Genomic DNA, 27,032 nt, shown 5'->3' with positions numbered 1-27,032 from the left:
TTGGACAAACCTTGTGGAAGGGTGTCCCACCAAAATTGTGGGAAATCCTCGCATGGCCGGTCCGGAGTCTTGAAATGATCCGTTGGTCCTTGTACTTGTGGCTGTCTAGCCAGGGTCGTACGGTTTCTTTGATCTTTCTCAGGAAAGTGGTCCGCAACTGAAACCATTCCTCCTGCCAGGCTTCCATGATAATATTCGCGATCCAACGCTTGACGTCTAGGAGTGGTACGTTCCTGGTGAAGCGGAGACCAGATGGACCGGATCCCGCCAGCCTGTCCGCAGCCTCATTTCCAGGAACACCGCAGTGCCCGGGAATCCACGTAAAAACGGTTGAGGGTGGGGCATATCGTGTAATGGCTTGTATCCAGGGGTGGCGCGGGGCTTCGGCTTCCAGCGCCTGGATGACTCTGTGTGAGTCCGTTAGCACAAGGATCGGTTGATCTGCAGGAGTGATGGCTGCATCAAGAATAGCAGCGGCTTCTGCGGAAAAAACGGAACACTCCTCCGGTAGACTTTGACTTGTTGCGGAGTTTGGTCCTGCCACTCCGAGTCCCACTCCAGCCCGTGATCGCGATCCGTCCGTAAAGCGAGGAACGTGCCCCGGATAGACCGACCCAAGAAGTTTTGCAACTGAACGCCTCAACGCTACAGAGTTATCTCCGGCTTGAAATCCTCTCTTAATCCGCTTATCTATTTTGATAACGTTAGATCGCCAACTTTTCTCTCCATGCCAGTGGACCCTGGCCACCGGGGGGAGGTCAAGGTTGGCTGCAGTGCGGAGGGCTCTGTTCCCCTCGTTGAGGAGAAAGACCCTATCATTCCCGGATGTCTTAGCAGCGAGGGCAGCGGCTTTCGTAGCAGTAGCTGCAGCAGATCGATAGCGGAAAGGGATGTCTCCGATTTCCGCACAAGCAGCGTCTGCAGGCGTGGAAGGTAGAAGGCCGGATACGATGCGTACGTAGGTATTGTATACCGGAGCGAGGATGCGGTTCAGCTTCTCGGTGGCTAAGCAGGTAATTTCAATGCCGTAGAAAAGTCGACTGTCGATAACAGCCCGGGCGACACGAAGGCGGACCTCGCGGTTACTGGAGCGGTGCGGGCGGGAGATTGTCCTGACGATATTGATGCGGCTACGACAGTTTTCTTTCACCGATCTGAAGTGCTGGTCGAAACTTAGAGTCCGATCCAGAACTACCCCCAGAACACGTACTGTTTTCTTAAGCGGAATTGGATGGTCCTGGATGGTGATCGGTGGTTCCCGAATCAGATGGCCCGAGTGGCAGATATGGCACCGTACACTCTTTGGAGCGGAGAGCTGGAAACCAACAGAAAGCGCCCACCTGCTGACGGCGGAGACAGCTGCTTGGGCAATATTCCTGGTCCGTTTAGTCGTTCGTCCCGTTACGACGATGAGTATGCCATCGGCATAGACGATTACGTGCACGTTCTTGGGCAGTCGGCTGAACACCCCGTTCATTGCCACCAGGAATAGCGTAACCGCTATGACGGATCCCTGGGGCACTCCAGTTTCCTCGGGGAACGGATCTGATCGAGTGTTCCCGACAGTCACCTGGAAGGTACGATCAAGGAGGAAATTCCGTACAAAGTGCGTGATGTGGCCTTTCAGGCCCCAGCCGATGAGCTGCCTGATGACGCCAGGCGTCCACGTTCTGTTGAACGCCTTTGATATATCAAGGGATACTAACTCCGCATGGTGACCGTTGTCCTGGGCTTTCTTGAGTACATTCCCGAGGGCTGCAAAGTAAGTGGAGGAGCCATGTCCTTGCCGGAATGCATGCTGCCGTTCGTCAAGGAGACTGTTAGACTCCAGGAACTGCCTAAGTCGACGATTTACCATTCTCTCCATCACTTTTGCCGCGCAGCAAGTGAGCGCAATCGGCCTAAAGGAGGAGGCTTCTCCACTCGCCGCGTTGTTCTTCGGAATGGGCACTACCAGGCTTTGTTTCCAGAGGTCCGGATACGAGTCAGTGAGCCATAGGTCGTGAGTGAAAACGTCGCCGTTACGTAGCGCTAGCATCTCCTGATTTCCTCTATAAATTTATCACTTTTGATCAATTTGGCGCTAGTATCGATAGATTCACGGTTGAAAATTACCACTTAGCGCTACCAGCACATAGTGTCTAGTGTAAGTTTTGCTACGCCAGCGCCATCATGTTGTCAAAGAGGGGTTTTAAGTGGGGAAGTCGCCGTTAGTGACGCTTAAGTCGAATAGGAATCTTTACACAAGTTTTTAAAGAAATTTTGTTCGAGCCTCAACGTATGTTCTCTGTGACAGATCTAAACTGATTTACAGCTGAAATAACCACACATTAAAAATCCGAAAAATCGTAACCGCAGGGAATATATTATAAATCTTAATTTGTCTCATCAAAATATATATGGAAGCAAATCCGATACAGAAAACAAAATATTCCACGTGGATAATGATTTCAAGCACCTGCGGGGGATAAATTATTCAGGAAAGGTGAAAATATTTTCTTCTTCCTATGATTCACGGTGAAAATTTTCACCCTCATCACTCTTTTGAGGGTTCCTGATCGCTGAAACAATCGCTTAGTTTCTATTGGATTCGCTTATTATTTCCGAGTAGGCCCTTTTCGCTGTGCAAGATTTGCTGATTGATTGTAGGAAAAATAAATAATTTAATAAATTATTTACGATGAAAAAACTATCATCAAATCACTCAACCATCCACAAACAAAGATTATCGCAAAAGTGTCACGAAGCACGTTTCAGAAAACCCAACCACGATAGACAAAACCGAACTATGACCGAATTTATAGATCCAACATAAAAGGGAAAAAAAAAAACTATTTGTAGCTAATAAAAAACAGAATCCACTATCACCATTACCATTAAATTATGAAAAAAAACAATGATTTCAGATCAAAAGTGTCAATCACATGTTCATATATTTTATCTAAATACATAGTTCACACTCGCAAAACGGAACAACAACAAAAAATCAGCATCACACAGAAGCATGAAAACTACATGTGGAAAAGCAATTTTTAATTATAAATACATATCTCATCATCCATGAAAGAAGAAGAAGAAAATACAGCAAAAAAATCATTCAGCAAATGAGTAAAAGAATACAAACCAAAAATCACTAGAGAACAATATGAAGGGAAAACTGATTTAAAAAGTACAGCAAAAACATGATACTAAATCAATGGTTTTATTTCCCATATCCGAACAGAGGGTCCTTGTAACTGTAACTGTAACCGAACAAAATTTCTCTAAAAACGTGTGTAAAGATTCCTATTTGACTTAAGCTCCACTAACAGCGACTTCCCCACTTAAAACCCCTCTTTGACAATATGATGGCGCTGGCGTTGCACAACTTACAATAGACACTAAGTGCCGGTAGCGCCGAGTGGTAATTTTCAACCGAAAATTGATCGATACTAGCGCCAAATTGGTCGAAAGTGGAAAATTTATAGAGAAAATCAGGAGATGCTAGCGCCACGTAACGGCGACGTTCCCACATATATTTGGCGTTGACGGCGACTCTCTAGCTCTTTACTCCTATAGAGATTGCTAAAGTATGATTGTGTAAGTGATTTGTTTTCATCGGGAAAATTTTCCGCTATGAAGTTTTTTTTCCCGATGAAAACATTTTGCGTATACGTATACGTGACGCACACTACGTACGACAAACGTCAGCAATCTCTATAAGAAAATCCATAAGAAAGCGGCAGACTGTGCGTGAAACATGGCGGACTTTGTACTTCCTTTCACTCCACCGAAAATTCCCATAAGAAACTGTCTACATTTGCTGGAAGAGCTAATTTTTCGGCACTGTCGACGCCATTTACCACAACATTCTGGTGGAAGCTGGACGTTTGTTCTCTGTTCTCTCTCGCAATGCCCCGATAAAAGTAATATTTTGTTAAGAAAATCTTTCATATTTATTAAAATCTTGAAAAACATCGTGTCATATAAGAAACCAATGACCATTTATAAAGCTGCTGAAGGAATATCAACGATAAGTTATAAGAAACTACTGATAGACCTTATTTTCTGAATCAGAAATCTTATAACAGTTTTGGCATTTTGAGCTTGTCTAACATTTTTCGAATATTTGCTCAAGAGAAAAGTATTTGTTTAGGCTCAAAGCATTAAGCCTGCAACAGATTTTGTGTAAAATATGTTCAATAAGTTAATTTTTAAGCGGGTGCCACATTGCCCCCACTTTCCTGTGCCCTATCCATATGGTGAGAAATGCACAATATTTTTGCTCCACTCACCCACGATTTCCTTGCAATTTGTACTTTTATACTTACTAAAATTATAAGAATATTCAATAGTATCGCTTGATTGGAATCAAAATCGAGCTGGGTCAGAATTGATATTTTTTGAACCACCCTCAAATGTTCCTCTACCAATTTTGGATCGTTTTCTATGAACGTATCCTTGCATGTGGTAATGTGTATTATGTAGCATTCGATAGAGAAGATTACGCGATGGAATACATAAATGAGACATATTCTTGGCACACCGTTTTTCTTTTTAAGTTCTATTTCTATTATTTAGAATTCATAATTTTTGAGCAACCCTTGCACCAATTAAAGGTGATGAGGGCTAAGGAATGCAAAATTTAATTGAGCGAAAGTCACTATTAATTATAAGATAACTGTTAATTAGAGGACTTCGTGGGCGAAATTGCTTTTGTAAACAAACACCAACAAGTAGATGAATGGTTTCTCTATCATTTGGTATAGTTTGTTCACGAGATTTTTCTTTTATTCGTGAGAAATCAGCAATTGACATGTATGTTTACAAAAGCAATTAACCAACGGCGCCGGTGGTGTAGTGGTAAGCGTGATTACCTCTCACCCCAGCAGGCCTGGGTTCAATACCAGTCGGCGCCGCCGGGATGTTCTGAGGCATAACATCTCTGATCACGCCTTCCTTCGGATGGGAAGTAAAGCCGTTGGTCCCCGGTTCATGAGTTGATGGATCGATAGGTAGGGTCCAGGTGTGGGAGCTGCCTTCCTGGCACGTCGGTAGCATTGGTGCTCAGCACGGAAAACAAGATCGACGGAAAAAACAAACCAAAGGAATAAAAGCAATTAACCACTTTATTCGAGCACTTAGGTGATACGATACGTCACGCTTTTTTTCTCTCGTTTCTATGTGTCAGTGAAATGATTATCATTGATGCTGTAGGGGTGTGAGTGTACATCATGCACTGTCACAATCAATGAGGTACAGAGAGAGGTGACGCAGATCGTGAAATAGGGTTGTATTAGTAAACCAAAAAATCAACGTAAACGCAAGTAGTGACGTCACTACTTGCGTGTATCGTACAGTGGTTGTGTGAGTGATTGCTTCACCTCGGAAATCCAGCTCATTGTGTCACAATTACCGTAAACATAGCTGCTAGAGTTCGTTATTAATAGGTCGAATGTCTATTTATCATCCACAATTGACACCATTATTACATTTCTATTCAATTTGCCAAAATTAACGATCTACAACCTCCCAAAGACATCCCTTTCTATACAGAAAAATATCATACCATCAAGGCCAACCAAGTCAAGTAATCATAGTAGTTGATTAATTCAAAGCCACACTTTGTTCACTTTGGTTACACACGACCGGTCCAAAAATGATTCCAGCACTCAAACCTCCAGATACATGGTAAGAAAAAAGTACCCAAAAATAAGTTATTTTCACACATCTCGACTCTTTATTGCAGGAAGCCAAAATAAGATGTGTTTAAATCTTATGGAATTGAAAATTCGCTTTCTACCCAAAATTAAGTCAGTTACACCCAAAAGTAGATGAATATGATCGTGATTATACTCAAAGTCGAAAGTAGGTAAATGTGAACTGGCCGCTAGATCGTTTTTTGTTATCGTGTATGTTTATGTTTTTACATCATTCTTTTCTCGCCTTTTTAATATCAGCTGATGGCTTCGACCAGTGCAACCAAAATGACAAATATGTTTTCTGTAGAAGATTTGTAGGTTTATTTACTTCCATTTCTTTTCAGGAAAATCAAAATAAGAAATTGTTTTTAATTTGTATTAGTGATGGTTTCTTAATTGAACACAGTTGAAGAACCTTCAAAAGCAATAAAAACATTGTTTTTTAAACACTTTGTGTCAATTAAATTGACAACACTGGATACGATGATAGATGGATTCGTACACACACCTTCGTAATGTGGTGTATAGAAAAAAGGTAAACAAAACAGTTTCAGCTTACGAAATTATTCGCGGCTCGCGTTTTTAGTGATGCAAATGATATTGTTTAAGTAAATATCATCTTTAAAAGTGAATTAACTTGAAAGTGCTTGTAGAAGCACGTGTCGTAATTGTTTTTAGTGTGGTTCTGGGAAGTGAAAGCTAGTGATTAGCCAAGAGAGAGGCGCCAGCTAGCTCTGAAGCCGATCGCGTAAACGTCAATGCGAACCAGTCATGATCTGTCACTGCGAACCGAAATTTTGATTCAATAAAGTGGGGGAAGTATTGTTAATCGGAAAAAAATCTGCGTATTGTTTTTTTTTTCAAGATAGTTTTTTTGAAATGGCAGTTAATGACGGTGAAGAATACAAATGTTTTTGGACGTTCGGCGTTTCTGTTACTTATTGTGAAGCAGGGAGAGGGTGTTATTAGTAGTTTTCACGCAAAGGATTTATTTTCCATTGAAATAGAGACAACTTGTAGGGATTGAAGTGAACAATCGTTACGTAATTAAAAATTGATTATCGTCTATCCACTAGAAGTATGAAAATCGGAGCAAGCAACAATCATTTTGATGCCGAAAAAGCTAGAAGTCGTACCTAATGCACAATGTTGCTCAAGTATTCGTACGCTGCTACTCCGAGCTCCTAAAAAATAACCATTTTTTTTTGCACAATACATTGACTATTTGGTGACTACTGTGAAGGAGTGGGTGGTCTATTTCAGATTTCTGACTAAAATAATTGTTAATTTGTGAAATAAAGACATATATATTGTGTTATCTCTTGATTCTTATTTGAAATTTTTGTTTCAATGTAGCATACTTCGACTATCATATTTTCGCTTACGCGATTTCTTCGTACGATTTGACTTTGCTTTAAATCTCAAAAACCTTTTGATAATTTTGATTTTTAAATTGTGGCAACCAGGAATTTCCAAAGGTAATGATTTTAGTAGTTAGTATGTTCTTATCCATGATTTCACGGATTTCTTTTGATTTTTAATTTTTTTTTTTAAGTTGACAGTAAATTATGAAAGTGAATAGTAAATATAAAGTGGTGAAATGTTTTGACTTCGTGGTAGTGTGGTTGGCGGCATCATCCGTCGTTTTACCTCATTTAAATTTTATGAGAAGAGATAAAGAGAATGAAGAGTTTAGTATGTTCCATTTAATTCCACTACCTTTCCTTATCCTTGACAGATTCGCATATTTCGTCTACAATGTGCAGATTTCTTCAGTGTCGTGTACTACAGTAATGATCCGATTTTGTCAGCCCCTCCACGCTTCAAACTTTTGATCATATCAAAACCACGATTCCAATAAACAAAAATCTTTCATCACTGGTGAAACAACACATCCGGGTGGGTTTTCTTGTTCCGGCCACCCCGCAACGCTTCACTTGACAACGCATTTTACCTGCTGTGTATCACTTTTAACCTCCTCCTAATCACCAGAATTCACAAAATCAAACCCGTTTAATACGAACCCGATAGCTCTAAGCAATATGCAGTAAGATACTTGCTCACAACATACAGTTCACGACAAATTTGAACACTCCGACGGCAAAACTATATCAACAAACCGAGTGACAAACACGCATCCTCGCTTGAATGATTCTTTCCATCAACAATTTTTTCAACAAAAAGGAAGAAGAAGAAGACAACCAAAACAAAGCATCTGTCATTTGAGCTGGCTCCTCTCTCTTGGGTGATTAGCAGTTATTATAATTACATGCCCAGAGTAGAACAAAATCGACTGATCGTACTTTTTAATGCAAATATTACGAATGTGTGAATAAATTGGCAATATTTTGGTGAAAAAGTGTACAACTATGTATCCAGATCTAATTCATACAATTTTGGCCAATTTTTTAAGGTATGTAATTAGCAATTTACTATTTTGTAGGAAGATGTCTTTCGTACGCATACCAAAACATGTTTATTTAATGATTGTGGGGACAGCCATTGTTGCATCACGTGCCGTATCACCTTAAAATCACGTTTACTACCACTTGAACTTTAAAATAAAACATTATTTTGATATTTTTTCCTCTAGAACATCGAGAAAAGTAGCCAACATTTGTGCGTATCATAAAAAAAATATTTGGTCCAGTTTTGTGAAATCGCTGGTAGAAAGTCACGCCAAAACTGCTTGACAAGGTGGTCAATAACGCCCAAATCTCCAGTGATGCCAGATGATTTTTTCAAAAGTCTGTATGAGTGTCACAAACTATGTCTGTATTTGTCTGTATTCTAGAAAAATCACCGCATTGCAGATTTCGTATTTCCCACATGTACTTTGGCTATAAAATTACTCGCCACACACTAAACAAAACAAGTAAGCATTTTTATACTTAATAAAGTGCGTTTTTGTGGTTTTTTTAATATTTATTCTTAGTATAAAAAATACGAAGTCAAAACTTAAAAAGCATTTTGCTGTTTGAAATCACGAGATTAAAAAAATTAAAAACCCGATCGAGGTTCATGTACCGAACCATCGGAATTAAGTGACAACGTAAAAATGGAACATAGGCATGTGGGTAAGGCTAGAAGAAGGGAAAATCTATTATTTCAAATAAAAATAAATGAGAAATGATCAGAACTTACCGAACAGATTTTATTATTTAGTTTTATCATACATGTTGCTTGAAAATAGTCGAAAAGCTGTTTTTATGATTTCAGTGATTCCTTTTTTGGCTTTTCCATATTCCTTGGACCCTAAGATTCCCCGCATCATAGCTGCATCCATCCTGTTACGCAGTTTAGTTTTGTTTAGGGTGATCGACGAAAACATCCTTTCAACTGCCGCTGAGGAGTGTGGCAATGCAAGTACGGTTGGCACAATTCGTCTGTGATAAGGAAAAGCAATTTCACCATTCACCCGTTTGGTGGCCAGTACCACTCCCCGAAATTCAACATCATCATCAAAATTAGTATCCATTGGCAATTTTTTTTAACTTTTGTTGTTGTACGCCGTTAAAATGAGCTGTGAAATTTGTGCTGTGGATTCTTCCACTGACTCCGGCATGTGGAAATGTGCTGGATGCCAGCGTCAATTCCACGCAGCCTGTCTAGGATTATCTGTACCTGTGCCTGTTCAGAGGAGCTCAATTCGCAAGAGAGACAAGACAATCAACATTTTGTCTTATGTATTACCATGCTGTAGCTCATGCCAAACTATGATAACGGCTAGTTTTGAGTTCAACGCGCTTGTGGAGCAACAAGCGCGGCTGGTCGACCAAGTCAACAAAAACACGGAGGTGACTCATCGCTCCACGGTTCACCCAAATAATGCTGACATTGTCCATGAAGCGATCGACCGACTCGATGCTTTACTCGTCGATATAAAAAAAACAGCTGACGGCAACTGGAAGCAGTGGTTCTACTGACAACGTTAGTGCTATTAAAAACCACATTACCTCGCTTTTTGACATAGCGATGAAAGCTTCACAAGAAAATTTTGCAAATTCAATGCCAACAATGACATCAGAAATTTCCGAAGACCTTAACTTTCTCAAGGACGAGCTGAAAAATATCAGCAATATAACTTCTGACCTGTGCTCTACTGTTGCAATGCAACAAAACCCTATACTAGGGTTAGGTATTGTATTAGATGAGTTGAAATCGTTATCGGCTGGTATTGGCAACATCGAAACCCAAATTAACTGTGTCACACTTAATACGCCAGACTCCCCATACGAAGTGAAATCACCATCACCTGACCCTCTCCCCAGTTTGCTGGAAGAGTTAAACAATGAGCAAAACGTTGATGACTCAGGATGGCGTCTTTTGGGCATGAGGAGGGTCTGGAAGGCAGACTGGTCAGATTACGACGCGCGCAAATCACGACGGCTAAATCAACAAAAACATGCTGAAAAAGCTAGAAGGAAAAGGAAACAAAATACAGCACGAAATTATTCTAACGTAAGGAACAACATACACAGCAACAGCTTAAAGCATCGTAATCATCGAAACATGAATTCCGACAACGGGTACAGTACCAATCACAGCAACATTTTCGGTCACCGGAGCATCATTCAACATAACGAACAGGATAACATTAACAGCAATAGCAAAAACAACAGTTCCTACCAGTTCCACATCAGAAATCATGGCAACCACCGTTTTCTTCCACCTGATCGAGAGCTGCTTTCAGCAGCAAAAAATGTCTTCAACAAACCACCGGTTAATTATCAACCTACGATGCAGTTTGAAAAAAGGGAAACTATAAACCCGTACCCAGTAAGCGGTCTTCAGAATTCACATGGTATGGCTCCGGGGAATTCTTCCTCTACATCGTGTCAGCCGTGCACATGTAGACATGCGTGTTTTCGGCGCAACTGACACACTCACCTGAGGTAGAATATGACAACATAGCTGAGCCCGAGGATCATGGCATCTCACATAACTTGAGGGATTTCGGACAGGATGCAGCCACTTCACCCCCTGACCAGCACGACGTAAGTGACCATGTCGCTAGTTTTTAAAGTAGCTCTTTTTTAAGTGAAACTACAGTCTATTGCCAAAATTTTAACCGTATGCGCACGCTATGTCTGAACGCACTTTTTTTGCAACATTCATGTACCTCAGTTTTTTCTTCACAGGATGTTTGTATTGATCCTAACAAACAAATCTGTGCTGGTTTTAAAATATTCCATCTTGGGTTTTTTGAGAAAGACTGTTTTGAAGTTTACAATGCCGATTATGAAAGCGTATATTGACTATTGCCGATACCAAACTATTACGAATTGAACAAATGCAGTCAGGCAAGGTTCAAAAGATGATTTAATTAATGCAAATGGCGTTAAAGAGCTCTCTTTGACTCGCAAGTAAGATCTGTATTGGTTATGACGAGTTTGCACAAAATCAATTAATATTTGTTGCTTGAACAACTTCTTGTTTAATTTCTCTTCCCTCATAAGAGTAAAAGAAAGAAAAAACGAGCAGGACAATCCAAGGCAACCACGTAATCATAGTAGGCATTGATTCTACCTATTTGCCATGATTTGACATGCCACAAGCTACTTTTGCCTGAGATATTACTATGTCCTACAGTCAGGCATGGAAAATCATTTACATTAATTTCATGCATTCATTTACATTCATTTGCCCCTAACTTTATTCATCAACAGAATTCCGCAAAATGATGTATGGAGCTTTTGTAGGTTTTGTTATTAGCTAAAATTTTTGCTGTATCTCTTATGCATCACGAAGTAGAGCGGGCAGAACTCGTTACTGTTTTTCAGTGTATGTAAAATACATTCACTGAAAAACAGTAGTGGATTCTGTCTGCTCTGGATCGTCATGCATAAGAGATACGAATTTGAGTTTTTTACAAAAGTTGTAGCTAATAACAAAACCTACAAAAGCTCCATACATCATTTTGCAAAATTCTATTGATGAAAAAAGTTAGCGGCAAATGAATGTAAATGAATGCACTAAATGAAGGCAAATGATTTTCCATGCCTGCCTACAGTACCGATTTCCGTGACTCCCGGAACCAATAATAGCGTATCTACGTAATCATAGTAGGCATTGATTTTCGTCATGTGTCGAGTGTTTTTTTTTTTAGATTTATCGTGTAGAAAATCTGGAAAAATTAAAAAGAGCTCACGAAGAAAATAGATAATTCGCTTTTTGTACTCATGCCGCTTAGTAACGATCGTCGAAAGATTTTTATCGGAGTTCAATAAAGGAGATAGTATGTATCCAAAATTTTTGTGTCCCGTATTCAGTAGGTGGCGAAGGCTGCGTTTGCAATTCGGACGGGTGGAAAATTTTCTCAATTTTTTAAAAATAAATAGAGGTGTTTGACTCAACGGCGAGATCGAAAATAAATTCTGGTAACCATGACAAAGTTGTTTGAAAATCGTTTAACAGATAATGCCCATAATATAGGAATGAAACCCACACGAGGTAAGCTACTCTTGCTCAGTATGTTTAAGTAGCCCTCATCTTGAATTACTACAATTTTTAGAGCTTCTTGCAGTTCCCTTATTTTGTCTAAGAAAACTTTCAGGAAGGTTCAGTAACATTCTAGGAAACTCCGCAAACTATAGGGAACTGTAGTGAATTTAAGGAAAGTTCTGCAAACTTTAAAGACGCTCCTCCAAAAAATCAGAGCAATTTTCAGAGAAGCTCATTGAGCTTCAGGGAAGTTCTACAAACTTCAGGAAAATTATTCAAACTTTCAAGATGTGTTTCGATCTTCAGAGAAGTTCTATGAACTTCAGGAAAATTTTGCCAAATTCAGGGACGTTTTGTGAGCTTCAGGCGAGTTTTTTGTACTCCTGGTAAGTTCTACAAATACCCCGTAACGTGGGTGGATCACCTTTTCGTGGTACGTTACGAGATGTAAGATCTACCACTGATTCCTAGTCCTGACTACTTTAAACTAGGGGAACAGGACTTTTCAGTAATCAAAGAAACAAATCTTAGTCCTTGTTACTTTTTATGCCTTGTTGATAGTGACCGAGGATGATCTTGAAACAAGGAAAAAATGAGTTAGTTTGTCTTCACCTATGTGATTCTTAATCTTCAATTCGTTGTTCCCTAGTTTGAAGTGGTTAAGACTAGGGTTCTGATGCATGGTTATTATCAGTGTTATTCCTTAATCTTTTGCTAAGGAATCCGATTTTGACTGACAAAGGGGCGCGCCTTTGGAGGGTGTTCCAACACTCCGAAGGGTATAAATAGCGGGACCTTTCAATAAGAGTCGGATCCTTGCGATAGATCCAAGAATAACAACTGTAAAACAAAAATCGAATACTTCATCATTTCTCAATAGTGATGGAGTAATACGTAAGCTGTAGCAACATTATCTGAATTTTAATGATGCTCTGCAAAAAGTTCTTTATACGCCAGGAAATTTTTGCAAACTTTAGGATGGTCTGTGAACCACAGGGAAAATTTACTAACATTAGGAAGTAATGTGAACTTTAAGAAATATCTGAGAAATCCAGGGAAAAAAATGACAAACTCACACAACACACAAGTTCTAAGATCATCAGGAAAGTTTGAAGAATTTCTTCGAAGTTCTTCGAATTCAAGGAAAACTTCTGAATAGGGATTTGAATTTGAATGTAGCTTCTATAAACTGACTCATCGGGAACAATTTTTACTCAATGTCTTTGAAAACAGGTATAATAGACAGAATTTGTTGCGATATATATCTTTCTCTTTTACGCTTCCCTTATGAAATGTGATCAACGGCATGAGCAGGGTGGAAGGGTGTAAAAAAAGAGAGTTCGCCACCTAAAAAATATCTTGATTACGGCTCATGCATGTTACATTGCCGTTTACCTGTATAAACAATAAGTATATGAAAATTGAGGTTCACAAATATCGAGAAGAAAGAAGTTAACGAAGTTCAAACTTTTTTAACTGCCGAGGTGTGTAAAAATTTGCAAATCATGTCTGACGCAGGTTTCTCCTAAGAAACGTAAAGTATGTAGTGAAAACCGGAAGCTTCAGAATATCTCCAAATTGGCTGGCGAAATTAAGGATAACTTTGCATTATAGCAGCGTTTCTCAAACTATGGGTAGCGACCCATCAGTGGGTCGCAAGCTACTCTCAGGTGGGTTGCAGGAATTCAGATTGTTGATCATAGGTTTTTTAACAAGCATGTAGAATAATTCTGATTTTAAAATTATGCAGGGGTAATCAATTTAAAAGCCATTTTGGTATAATACAGCCAGTTTGGAAAGTCTAGGCCATTTTGACTTATTTGGACCATTTTTGGGTATTTTAACGTGTCATAAATTTGGTACCGAAATTTTCAGGCTGTTGATAAGATTTGTAGACCAATTAAGCGTTTATGATGCAATTCTTGGTAGTTTTGATCTTGTTTAGCGATTGTGAGGCCTTGTTGGTGTTCTGACGTTTCTAAGTCATGTTAGCGTTTTGAGGCCTTTTTCGCGATTTAAAGCCTTTATTTTGGCTCTTTTTTTTTAAATAATCAGTTTGAAGTTAAAAGCAGGTCTTGACTCTGTTTTTTAACATCGCTATGAGGTGGTTTTCTTAATACGTTGAACTTTCTACAGCTCGAAATTCAAGGGATCATCGAGTTATAGAATAACAATGCCATACAAAATCGCCATTACAGTATTACAGCCATGAAACTAATGTTTACTATGGTTCTAAAACTCAATATCGAGTTAGTGGACATCGAGTTGTGGAGAGTTGACTGTAGTTTTATACTTGTTAAATGTTATATGTTATATGTTACTCATGCGTTTAGATAGCTCTTTCATAGTCTTCAGATGTTTGGATGAATTTACCGATTTACCACAAATTTGTCGATTCTAGTCATTTTATCTCTTGGGGTATCATGGATTTTAAACATAATTTTGGCCTAATAACATCTCCATCTAATATTGGTGGGTCACAAGCTTATACAATTTATAAAAGTGGGTCGCAATAGAAAAAAAGCTTGAGAACCACTGCAGTTATCAGGCAAAAAAACAAGCCGAGGCTAGTTTTTCAAACGTTGCAGGAAGACCAGTGGGTTTAAATTTGAAACAGTCAGATTTTTGTTTTAGATTTCTCACGAAGAATTACTCAGCTATACCTAAGATCTTAATATGAGTGTTAATAAGGTCAGCATTTAATAACTATCCAGCCAGGCCTCAAATCAGCTATGAGGATAGACAACGCGGCCAAAAATGATCCCAAAACGCTTCAAATTGGGTGGCTGCCACAAATGCAACTCGGCATGCGCAATTTGGATTCGCTTGTTGCCATTGTAGGTACTTGATAAACGCCATTGCTTGATAAATGTGTAGTTTTGTAAGGATGCAATTTTGATAATCAGCTAAAGGTTTTGGACAATATGGATGCTATTATGAGACATTGTTTCGGTGATAAACTCATGGATGAGTGCATAGGTTTTTTTTTGTTGTGAAAGTTGATCTATCGAAACCTCTGGTAGCCCCGAAATTCCATATTGTTAAATATGAAATCATAGATTTTTGCAAGAGTTTAATTATTTTATTAATTTAAACATGAGATCATAACAAGTCTACGATATCTTATGGTACCGAAAAAGGAATCTTACTATACCGTTGAAACATAGTATTTCGACTACTTTAATCTCTTTTGAATCATTTTTAGCTGAATTTGTTTCGATCCGTAACAGTTTTGTATAGTCAATAGTCCATATACGCCTTAATAAACGGCTAAGTGTACTTCAAAACACTTTTTCTCAAAAAACCCAAGATGAAATATTTTAAAACCTTCACAGATTTGATTGTTATGATCAATACTCAATTCCTGTGAAGAAAAAACTGAGGTACATAAAAATTGCAAAAAAAGTGCTTTCAGACATAGCGTGTATGCGTACACTGAAACAAATCGACATGTACCGTTTATTGGATCCATCTTATAACATAGCAATGTCAGGAGATTTATTCATTCTATGTGATGATTGATAGATTCCAATGGATTATCACTTAAAAACTATGACTGCGATATGGAATGATTTCTATCGTAATTTCACATACTTAGTACTTGATAATACTTTGCTTCGAACGTGGTTAGCGATAGGTAAGATGTATATGAATATTGTCTGATATATTTCATGGTGAAAAACTGTTGATATGTCATGGGTGGGAACAGGCATCTAGAAACTAATGGAAAATCATATAAGTTTGCACTATGAGCAAATCGAGTAAAATGTACCTGTTTTCATGATGAATATTGCTCACTAAAAGATATATCATATAAGATAATCATGTATATTTTATTGGAGTTTCTTTTAACGATTTTTGACGTTTGTTGATATGTCGCGTGTAAACAGACATGTAGAAACTATTGGACTGTCATTTAACTTTGCAGTATAGGAAAACATATATATCTCATTGGAATAGCTTCCTTTGATTTTTGAGGTTTGAATATTGTAAAAAGATCTATCCCAATCATTAAATAGTCATATAGATTTGCCTTTTAAGAAATCCAACAGCAAACATTTGTTTTGGTATGTTTTTCTGGGATGAACATCGCTCCCAATAAAATACATCTTACATAATTGTTCTTTATAAATTATTGAAACAATTTTCAACTATGTTATCGTACCTTGTATCGTACACTCATTAGAATGATTAGTCGAACTAAATATTGCTAACAACAATGATACTGTAATAAATAATCATTGTTTGTTATTGTTTCATAAGATAAGGGGTTCCGGAAAAGAATGTTTTGAGATTGAAAAAAAATGATTCTACTGCAATATTTATTTGCTAAGATTCATGAACCAGTTCCATGAACTCATATAATGTAGTCGTTGTTTTATAGCACACAGGAGCATTAATAATGATTTGAATACACGACACCACTGAAACGGAGCATATATTGGTCAGTGCTATTTTTCTTCACTCTAGCAAAACGAGCATAACGTTGTTCTATATTCCATGTTGAGAGAGCTGTTATTACTTCATGCTAATTGAACGAGCTCAATATTGAAGTCAGCCGTGGCCCAATGGAATCGAGCGCAGACACGAAAAGCATCACAGCTCAACAGTTCTGGATCGAATCCCAAATCAGCTACAATAAAAAAACACAACTGTGAAAGCTCCCACTGCCTGGTGTTTATTTTTCGATTTATTTTTAGAAATCGATTAAATATATGTGTCAAAAGAATAAGTAAATTTCATGTGATTTTCACATAAACTTTACTTCGATTGATTTATGACACATATATTATATTGTGGTGAAAAGTAAAGCTTATGCTTATGGGTTTCAAATCCATTTCAGTTAATTATTATAATTTGACCGATTTTCATTTATCATATGGCGATCATATAAAAGTTTTCAAATTATCAGCATTGTCAATGTATCAGATATTCAAATAGAATTTACCTGACACATTTTCAATCATATCATTTTCAATGGATTATCTTATAGCGCAAAATTATTAGACTTCCACATAACAGGAATATGTCAAATTGGTTCAGTGTAGTGCGTATAAAATAAATGAAATTCAAAATAAAATAAGCGGATGCACATATGATATAATAATTGAAACAGAAACTAGTTGGTCTGATAGTATTAATAGCGAAGAGGTCTTTGGTAGTAAATTTTGTGTTTTTCGATGTGACCGCGATTTATCATTATCAGGTAAAAAATCAGGTGGTGGTGTACTTATTGCTGTGAATGCTACATTTCAAGCTGAACAAATTGTTAGTGAAAGCCAAAAAGAATTTGAAGATGTGTGGGTTAAAATTGTAATAAACGGCGAAGAACACCTTTTTGCTTCTGTCTACTTTCCTCCACACTTTTCCAAAAAACCAGCTTACGAAAAGTTTTTCACTGCTGCAGAACTGAAAATTCAAAGAGAAGATCCAAGAACCAAAATTCATATTTATGGAGATTTTAACCAGAATACTGTTAATTTTATACAGGATAGTGATAATAATTCTCTGTTGTTACCAATTGTAGGTGAAAACGATACTTTGCAATTCATCTTTGATAAAAGCAGCCACTTGGGACTTCATCAAATTAACCATGTTCGTAACCAGCTCAATTCCTATTTGGATTTTATGTTTACTAATTGTACAGAAGATTTTTGTATTGTAGAAGCAGCAGTTCCATTATGGAAGAATGAAAAATTTCATACGGCTATTGAATACTCAGTGTTCACAGACTCGCATCGGTCACGCCCAAGCGTTGTTGATTTTGAATTAGTTTATGATTTTAAAAATGCAAATGTTCCTGAATTTAACAACAGACTGAATAACATAAATTGGCAAAACCTTTTAAAAGATGAAAACAACATGGACAAGGCTGTTGACATATTTTATACTACCTTATTCAATATCATTGAAGTATTCGTTCCTAAAAGACTAAAGATAATAATGAACAGCACCAAATATCCTGTGTGGTATACACAAGAAATCAGAAATATTAAAAACAGGAAACAAAAAGCACACAAGGCGTATAAAAAGTTTAAAACGTCACAAAATTTAGAAAAATACGTTGAAATTTGCGGAGCACTTGAGGCAGAAATATCGTCAGCATATGAGAATTACAATTCAAGAGTAGAGAACAATATAAAATCTGATCCCAAAACGTTCTTTAACTTCGCGAACGAAAAAATGAAGTCATGTACATTCCCATCACGCATGCAGTTTGAAGAGTGTGATAGCACTGATAGTGAGGATATTTGTAACCAATTTGCCCGCTTTTTCCAAAACACATATAAGAAATCCAGTAATGCTCTCGATTTGAACTATTTTTCTTACCTACATGAAGGGGAAAATGACGTATCAGTTAATAATATCACTGTTAAAGAAATTTTTATGACTCTTGAAAGTCTCGATGCCGGCAAAGAACCTGTTCCTGATGAAATAACTCCATTTTTATTGAAAAAAATAGCAACAAGTTTTGTTAAACCATTGTTTTGGCTTTATAGAGGTATTGCAATTATGTCATGCATTCCTAAAATGTTTGAAGCAATTGTTAACCAGAAAATATTTAACCAGGTTAAGCATCGCATTTCAAATAATCAACATGGTTTTTTTAAAGGTCGGTCAACGTTTACTAACCTGTTGGAATTTGTAAACTTTTCTATTGAAGCAATGGATAGAGGCCTGTTGGAATTTGTAAACTTTTCTATTGAAGCAATGGATAGAGGTAATACCGTTGAAACCTTATACACTGACTTTAGTAAGGCCTTTTTTTTTTTTTTTTTTTTTTTGATTTGTTTTCCGTCGATCTTGTTTTCCGTGCTGAGCACCAATGCTACCGACGCCAGAGAAGCAGCTCCCACACCTGGACCCTACCTATCGACCCATCAACTCATGAACCGGGGACCAACGGCTTTACTTCCCTTCCGAAGGAAGACGTGATCAGAGATGTTATGCCTCAGAACATCCCGGCGGCGCCGACTGGGATTGAACCCAGGCCTGCTGGGGTGAGAGGTAATCACGCTTACCACTACACCACCGGCGCCGCTACAAGTAGTAAGGCCTTTGACAGAGTAGACATTCCCTTACTTCTTTTTAAATTAAAACGTTTAGGTATGACAAGTACACTTTTAAAATGGATTGGATCATACTTGACAGAAAGAACACAGATGGTCCGCTTTAAAGGAAAAATATCTTCGCCAGTTAATGTTACCTCGGGAGTTCCACAGGGATCTCATTTAGGTCCTTTATTATTTATTTTATTTGTGGATGACGTGAAGTCTGGTTAAATCATTTATATGTGCTCATATATGCTGACGATATGAAACTGTACATGGAAATCTTTGACAATTCTGATTTGCTACATTTAAAAAATGAAATTGATGTTTTCTACAATTGGTGCGTTAAAAGTCTGTTGGACATTAATGTTAAAAAATGCAATATTATATCATATTCAAGAAAAAACACTACTCTAGATTTTACATGTACTCTAGGAAACCAGCTGGTTGTAAGGTGCGATAAAATTAGGGACTTAGGAGTAATTCTTGACTCGAAGTTGACATTTGTAGATACTGTGAATACCACAATTCACAAAGCAAATAATATGTTGGGATTCATAAAAAGATTTAGTTATCATTTTAAAGACCCATATACCACACTTTACTACCCCTGTTGCGTGGTTTTGCTCCTCCGTTTTTGACAACATTAAAACACAGAGAACAGGCATTGAGGCTCGAACCAAATTTCTCTAAAAACTTGTGTAAAGATTTCTATTTGACTTAAGCGCCACTAACGGCGACTTCCCCACTTAAAAACCCCTTTTTTGACAACATGATGGTGCTGGCGTTGCAAAACTTACACATACACTAAGTGCTGGTAGCGCCAAGTGGCAATTTCAACAGATAATTTATCAACACTAGCGCCCAATTGGTCGAAAGTGATAAATTTATAGAGGAAATCAGGAGATGCTAGCGGTACGTAACGGCGACGTTTTCACTTAACTTTACACAAGTTTCTGATCGAACTTGGACGTCTGTTCTCTGTGGTTTTTGTTCAATAAAATCTTTTCATCTTAGTTTTTGCCCAGAAAATCTGTGATGATATCTGTGTTTAAAATTTATTAATTGAATTCTTAAAAAATGTCATTTGAAAAGTGATTCAGCAATTTTTCTGACAGAGACAAAAAATAGATAAAAATATATGTATCATAAATCGGCAAATCCTTTGGTCTTGTGCTGAGCATCGTGGAGTCAGATCTGAGCTGTGCGATTCCCTTCGGGCTTGAGGTAGACAACCTAATGTTCCAGTTCGGGATATTTTGGCTAGACGTGATCTGGAGTTTATGAAACTCATATATGTTTACTTTAAGAATACTAACCTTAGATTGTAAGTTTGATTAACCTTGTGTTTAGTTTGTGTATTGTGCGTTTTAATTTTTGTTTTCAAGATGAATAGAAATAAGTTCATGTTTCAGGATTAATTAAATATTTGTATAATAAATCATATTTCAAACCTCCTTCTCCCTTTCCCCATCCAAAAAATTGTAAATCTCCACTAACCTCGAGACGACCGCGAGTAATCGGTTCAATTCCTTTAACTCTAGATTTAAGACATTAATCATGTATAATGCAAATGATAACTCGGCTCTGTAAAGTTTATTAGATTGAGCCTGTACAAATAAATTAATATAAAAAAAATAAATCGGCAAATAAGTATACCTTTGGCAGTTCTCATTCTCCTTTTTAATTCCGCAAAAAAGCATGCATAGATATAAAAGATTGTGATGATAAAATTACACTGAAGTGAAAATAATGTTTTGTTACTAAACACCTCAAGTTTAATTTATTAAATGTTCGATAAAATTTTAAAAATCTGTGTAATCTGTTAAAATCCTAGAAATCTGTAATCTGTGAATACAGAATCTTGATTTTAAAAGCTCTGAAAAATCTGTAGAAATACAGATTTATCTTTTTTTTTTATATTAATTTATTTGTACAGGCTCAATCTAATAAACTTTACAGAGCCGAGTTATCATTTGCATTATACATGATTAATGTCTTAAATCTAGAGTTAAAGGAATTGAACCGATTACTCGCGGTCGTCTCGAGGTTAGTGGAGATTTACAATTTTTTGGATGGGGAAAGGGAGAAGGAGGTTTGAAATATGATTTATTATACAAATATTTAATTAATCCTGAAACATGAACTTATTTCTATTCATCTTGAAAACAAACATTAAAACGCACAATACACAAACTAAACACAAGGTTAATCAAACTTACAATCTAAGGTTAGTATTCTTAAAGTAAACATATATGAGTTTCATAAACTCCAGATCACGTCTAGCCAAAATATCCCGAACTGGAACATTAGGTTGTCTACCTCGAGCCCGAAGGGAATCGCACAGCTCAGATCTGACTCCACGATGCTCAGCACAAGACCAAAGGATGTGATCGGCATCTTGGTAACCTTGTCCACATTCACATAGATTGCTGTCTCCCAGCCCAACACGAAACAAGTGAGCGTTTAACGAATAGTGATTGGACATTAGGCGAGACATCAGAGCACACGGGCGACCGTGTATAACTACATTCCAAGCGAACAGCGGAGATAGATAATAAATAAAATCTCGCAGCCTGATTTTTTCAAACAGTTTATTGTAATGAAATTTTAGCTGCAGGCTTGCGTGTGACAGTAAATTACCAACTCCCTTATTTACGCATAATTTTAACATCAATGCTTATGAGTGGTCAGTCTTCATTCTTATCTTTTAATTCCATGTAATAAACATCAAATAAATGCAGTAATTAGCCAGGAATCAGCAAAATTCTACACGACATAAATTTATTTCGCGCGTGCCGCCGGTCTTGTCTGCTTCTTTGTGCGAAAATGTTCTGTCGCTGGCAGAAAACAGTTTAGAAATGTCATGACATTTTTGCCGCTTGCCAGTTTGTTTTTGTGTGTCGTCACAATGGTTATCGCAAAATGTATCAAATGTTAAGGAAAAAATGTTAAACTCCAGGACTCGTGCCACTACTGCATCAGACGAATGAAGTCTCGACCCACATCCAACCCCTTAAACCAAGGACTTTTCGACACCTTAGGGATGATCGAGAGTAGCCATCGTCCCAAACTCCCTTCACTCAATTTATTTTGCCAGCTGGCGAGCGACTGTTGACGATAAATGAAGAAAAATTCATTGTAGGCGATTTGTCGATCGTAAATATCGCCTTGCATAGCGCCCACCTTAGCAAGTGAGTCCGCCTTCTCATTGCCCGGAATCTTACAGATTTATCTGTAGTTTTGGTAACCCTGTTGTTCAGTTTCTGTGTGTGGGCAAAAGCAGTGCGGGTGGTTATTTGTAGAGTCGGTGTATAATGAGTCACGCCAAGAGTGAAGCCAAGTCTACCTATTGAACTGTCAAACCGGCTACCTATCGTGCAAAGTAAACAAGCATTACGATGCTGTGAAAGGTCCACGAAAGGTATTGCAATTAAATATAAAATATAATCGAAGAAATGATCATATACACGCAGTGAGCATTACATTTGTCATGCGATATGTTTTGTAATGATCAGTAATGACAATTTCTACTATTTTTCTTTAAGATAATTCGACAAAATCACTGATATAATGATTTACTACAGCCGTTATTTTTTTTTTCCTCGCTAGAAGTCATTTGAAGTTGATGCAGAAGTCCTCTGTTGCCAAGTTAAAAGAAAGGGAATCTTTCGAAAACCGTGATGCGCGTTCAACTGTTTTTCTCTTGGCGTGACTCATTATACACCGACTCTAGTTATTTGAAGGTAGAGAAACTCGCTCGGAATCAACACTGAAAACGAAACTAGCTCATAGAGTGAGTCATTTATACTCATTTTTATGGGCCCATGCTTTAATTCAAGAGCAAATTTTCATTACGTCGTAAGTAACATTCGCACCGATCCGAGAAAAATAAAGTTTTGTTTTGATGACCGAAAAGTTATTCCTATTTCCAATTAAACACATATAATCTCATAGTGATAACAATGTTTAACATATTTAGCCGGGTTTTAATCATACAAAGGCAAATCGCTAGTTTTCATGCTAAGAAATACTGGTTTTTGAGTCAAAAGTTATTATACGTCGTTTGGTGGCCCCTATTGTTACTTAAGTCAAAGTGTATTTACCAGGATATTCGAGAGAATTATCAATTACGTCTCCTTACGTGCAGCCCATTCATCATTTTAGGACCACCGAAATCATCTTAGCAACAAACAGTTCGATTGATTCACTTTAATAATGAGAAAGCGAAACGACGAAAGTACACTTTTCACGGGTTTCTCGGTGCTGTTACTTAAGGCAAACGGCATCTCCATAGAAATCGGGTGACTTAAGTAACATCGAAAACTATTTTGATCGGAAGGTGATTACGTCAAAAAGCAATTCGACTGGTAAATAAATTTAAAAATGGGATGTGATCCTATATTCGGACAGTATATAGTGTAATAGCAGGAGCATCGATTGACACTGATATCTCGACTTTGTTTACCTTTGTTACATTCGACGTAATGAAAATTTGCTCTTGAATTATGTCACGCTAAATCAAGGAAAAATCAGACGTTCACCCCCATCGGGACGTTTTTCCTATACCTAATGCATTGCTTGTCACAAAATCTTAGACCTCCCTCCCCCCTTAGAGCGTGACACAATATAAACATCAACCCTATGGAGAAATGTCTAACCGCGTCGCTTCCCATCCCGCTGCTGCCATCTTCTCATCTGCAAAACAGTAATCTGGATCAAAATCACTTTATTGGTAAGTATTTTGGAAGATACTTTCCCTTTGTTTTCACTCCGGAGGAACTGTCTCCATCTGACGAAGATATGGACGAACAGGAGGAATAAGATGAGGATGAGGACATCGAGCTGAGGAACCTTGCTTATGATGCCACTACCCTTGCCAAAAGTATCCAACCGAAAAGCAATATCCTCACGATGACTAGCGTTGTGACGCAAATTCTATTCCTGCTAAAGCTGGATCTATTTAAGTACCTGATTGGTGACGAGATTGCATTTGATTTAAATAAAAGCTGATGCAATTTATTTTTTATTTTTATTAATTCGATAAATGTTCAAAAGCATATAAATTGGAAAAAATAAAATTCACCCAAAATCAATTTCCCATATATAGGTAAACATTACCTACATTATCCGTAAATTGCATGTACCCAAATATGAGTAATACCCCGTTCACATTACAGCCTATATCACGTAATATAGGCTGTCTTGCAATGAGCACTTATACATAGGATTTCCAGTGAAAACTAGATGTATGAGTGCTCATTGCAAGACAGCGTATATTACGTGATATACGCTGTAATGTGAACGGGGTATAAGTCGACTTTACTCATAAAATTGGTATGTGCACTTTTTCGAGATTATGGGTATTCTTCACCCATATTTGGGTGAACCGAACTAAGCGTGTACACGCTAAGATCAGATAACCCAAATATAGGTTTACTTTACCCAAATCAGGCGTAAACTGCACGAACTCAGATATAGGTAAATTTTTTAACCCAAATATGGGTAAATTTAAATCAAATTTGCATAAAAATAAATCATTTATGGTTCACAAGAACCCATATTTGGGTTAAAAAAATTTACCCATATGTGAGTTTGTGCAATTTACGGCCAATCTCGGTAATCTCTTTGTACCGTCTAGGTAAACTGATCTTAGCGTGTACATCACCTGAAATTACGGTAACCGCAAAATACCCAATAATGACTACAAAGTAAGCATTTTCGAGGGAGACTGGGACTACCCATTAAATGAGTAAAAGTATTACCCATTTATGAGTATTTGTTACTCAAAAATGAATACTTACTACTTGTTTTTGTAGTTGTAATTACTCATAAATGGGTAAAATTTTACTCATTTAATGGGTAGTCCCAGTTTCCCTCGAAAATACTTACTTTGTAGTCATAATTGGGTATTTTGCGGTTACCGTGTAGAATATAATTGGCTTCCAATGTATTCCAATGAGACCAGTTGGATTATGTCTTTAAATTTGTTTCCGCGAGTTAATCCGCCTTCCTTCACCCACGCTGATTTTGCACAGAAACTGAGGAAATCGCATAAACTGAAGTTAAAATAATCGTCAGTGTAACGTCATCAATGAATCCTCACTTCAACGTTCTCAGTTTCTATGATATCGATCGATAGCATACTACGTAAGTGACAGTATGAAAGCAATCTAGACATTCGTTTTCATGTTTGTCATCATTTGACCAAAGGTCATATGTAAATAAAAGAATTTTTCCGACTCGTTTTTTAATGAACGAGTAATTGAGAAATCAAAGTTAAACTAATACTAGCCCTGCGACACCTAGCTGTCAGTTCTGTTATTACTAATGCGATGATGGTTTTGTTTTCGTCCCAAGGCGCGAAGTGGGAGGTGAATTTTAAAGTGTTTTTTGGTCGTGAAAATAAGGATATTCTCAAATGGAACGCAAAACAGATGATGAGAAATTACGTTTACTTTATTATGCACATATATTCATTGAAATTAGATTAGTGAATATTAAAAAAATATAAAATCCAAATCAGGAATAACATTACAGGTTATGTTTTTTTTGCAGATTCTGAACGTGAGGTACAAATTACAATTCAGTACCAACATTTCAAAGGGGCGTAATTGCTTTTGTAAACAATGACTTTAGCCGTCAATTTCTCGCGAATGAAATCTTACCTCACCAAAATGACAATGCTAGCTGCTAGAGGAAACATTCCTCTACCTGCTGGTATCATTATTTTTCATGAATGAGCTTTTATTCGCGAGAAATCGACGGCTAAAGCCATTGTTTACAAATGCAATTACGCCCCTTTGAAATGTTGGCACTGAATTGTCGATGTACTGGACTACGTCGGTGAATCCGTCCGCCCGATCAAAGAAGGATATGCGGTTTTTGCAGCAAACCATATTGTTAGTATCGGTTGGAGGAAATGTGATACTGAATGGATTGACATTCTCGCGTATGTTACCCAGTCATCACACCCTGGCCAAACTCCTCATACTGTAAATATGAGAATTTATTCTGATGTTTCGCAATGGGCGCTCAAGTGTTCCTGCAAGGCGGGAACTTCTAAATGCAAGCACTTTGTAGCTTGCTTGCTGCATGCAGAAAAGTAATTGGATTTTAACATTATTTCCCAGTACATACCTATTACATTTATTTATAATGTTTGTTTTGATTTATATTAATTCATAAGGTACAGAAAGCTGGTGTATATGTCCTGTACGGAAGTGACTCAGGTGTGGGGAACTCCGAAAGCTCACAAGTCTGCTCCATGGGGTGCAAAAAAAGTTTCCGAAATGTGTTGCTTCAAACGCCCTAGAACGTCACCGGAAGTGGACGAACATGATGAAGAAGCAATATTGGTCGAATCGTTCAGCAGAATATTGGCCGGTATGTTATCCTGCAGTATCACATTTATATTTAATAAATTATCCAGTAACACAGTTTTTACATGTTTCAGTTTCAAAGCAATCTGCACTATACAAACATATTCAGGGCAGGTTCCTGAACGATCCCTTATCTTATCCAAATCGTGCTCAACAGGCGTTAGATCATACAGATGATGAATTTTGTGTTCCGAAAGACATTGAGTTATGCTTACTACGAAAAATCGGCGGTATTGAGGTTCATCCAGCATCGTACTGCTCGGACGAGGAAAAAATATATTACGAAAAGTACATACAAGTTGACATTGAGAAATCCATAACGATTGCTGTCGAAACGAAAAGCCAGAATACAAATGCCTGGAAGATCCATCGGGCATCAAGAATAACAGCCAGTTCCTGTTACTCTCTCTTCACGTATATCAGTAATAAGTCTGCCAATTGGGAGAAAAAAAAATAGAGTCATACTGGAACAT

General features: G+C 37.6%; 1 protein-coding gene across 1 annotated transcript; it reads left to right on the top strand.

The window, feature by feature from the left end:
- Positions 1 to 1,711: 1,711 nt before the first annotated feature.
- Positions 1,712 to 27,016, top strand: LOC135717499 (uncharacterized). Its single transcript, XM_065239613.1, is given in 6 exon segments — positions 1,712 to 1,819; positions 1,884 to 2,002; positions 25,588 to 25,629; positions 25,998 to 26,282; positions 26,367 to 26,563; positions 26,634 to 27,016. Coding segments are annotated over 6 exon segments (1,134 nt in total).
- Positions 27,017 to 27,032: the final 16 nt, after the last annotated feature.

This window comes from Ochlerotatus camptorhynchus, unplaced genomic scaffold (genome assembly GCF_037179485.1).
Source record: "Ochlerotatus camptorhynchus isolate MF236.1 unplaced genomic scaffold, CSIRO-AGI_Acam_v1.1 ptg000058l, whole genome shotgun sequence".
Taxonomy (NCBI): Eukaryota; Metazoa; Arthropoda; class Insecta; order Diptera; family Culicidae; genus Ochlerotatus; species Ochlerotatus camptorhynchus.
The sequence above is the reverse complement of the archived record's forward strand: the minus strand, read 5'-3'. Positions and strand labels throughout refer to the sequence as shown.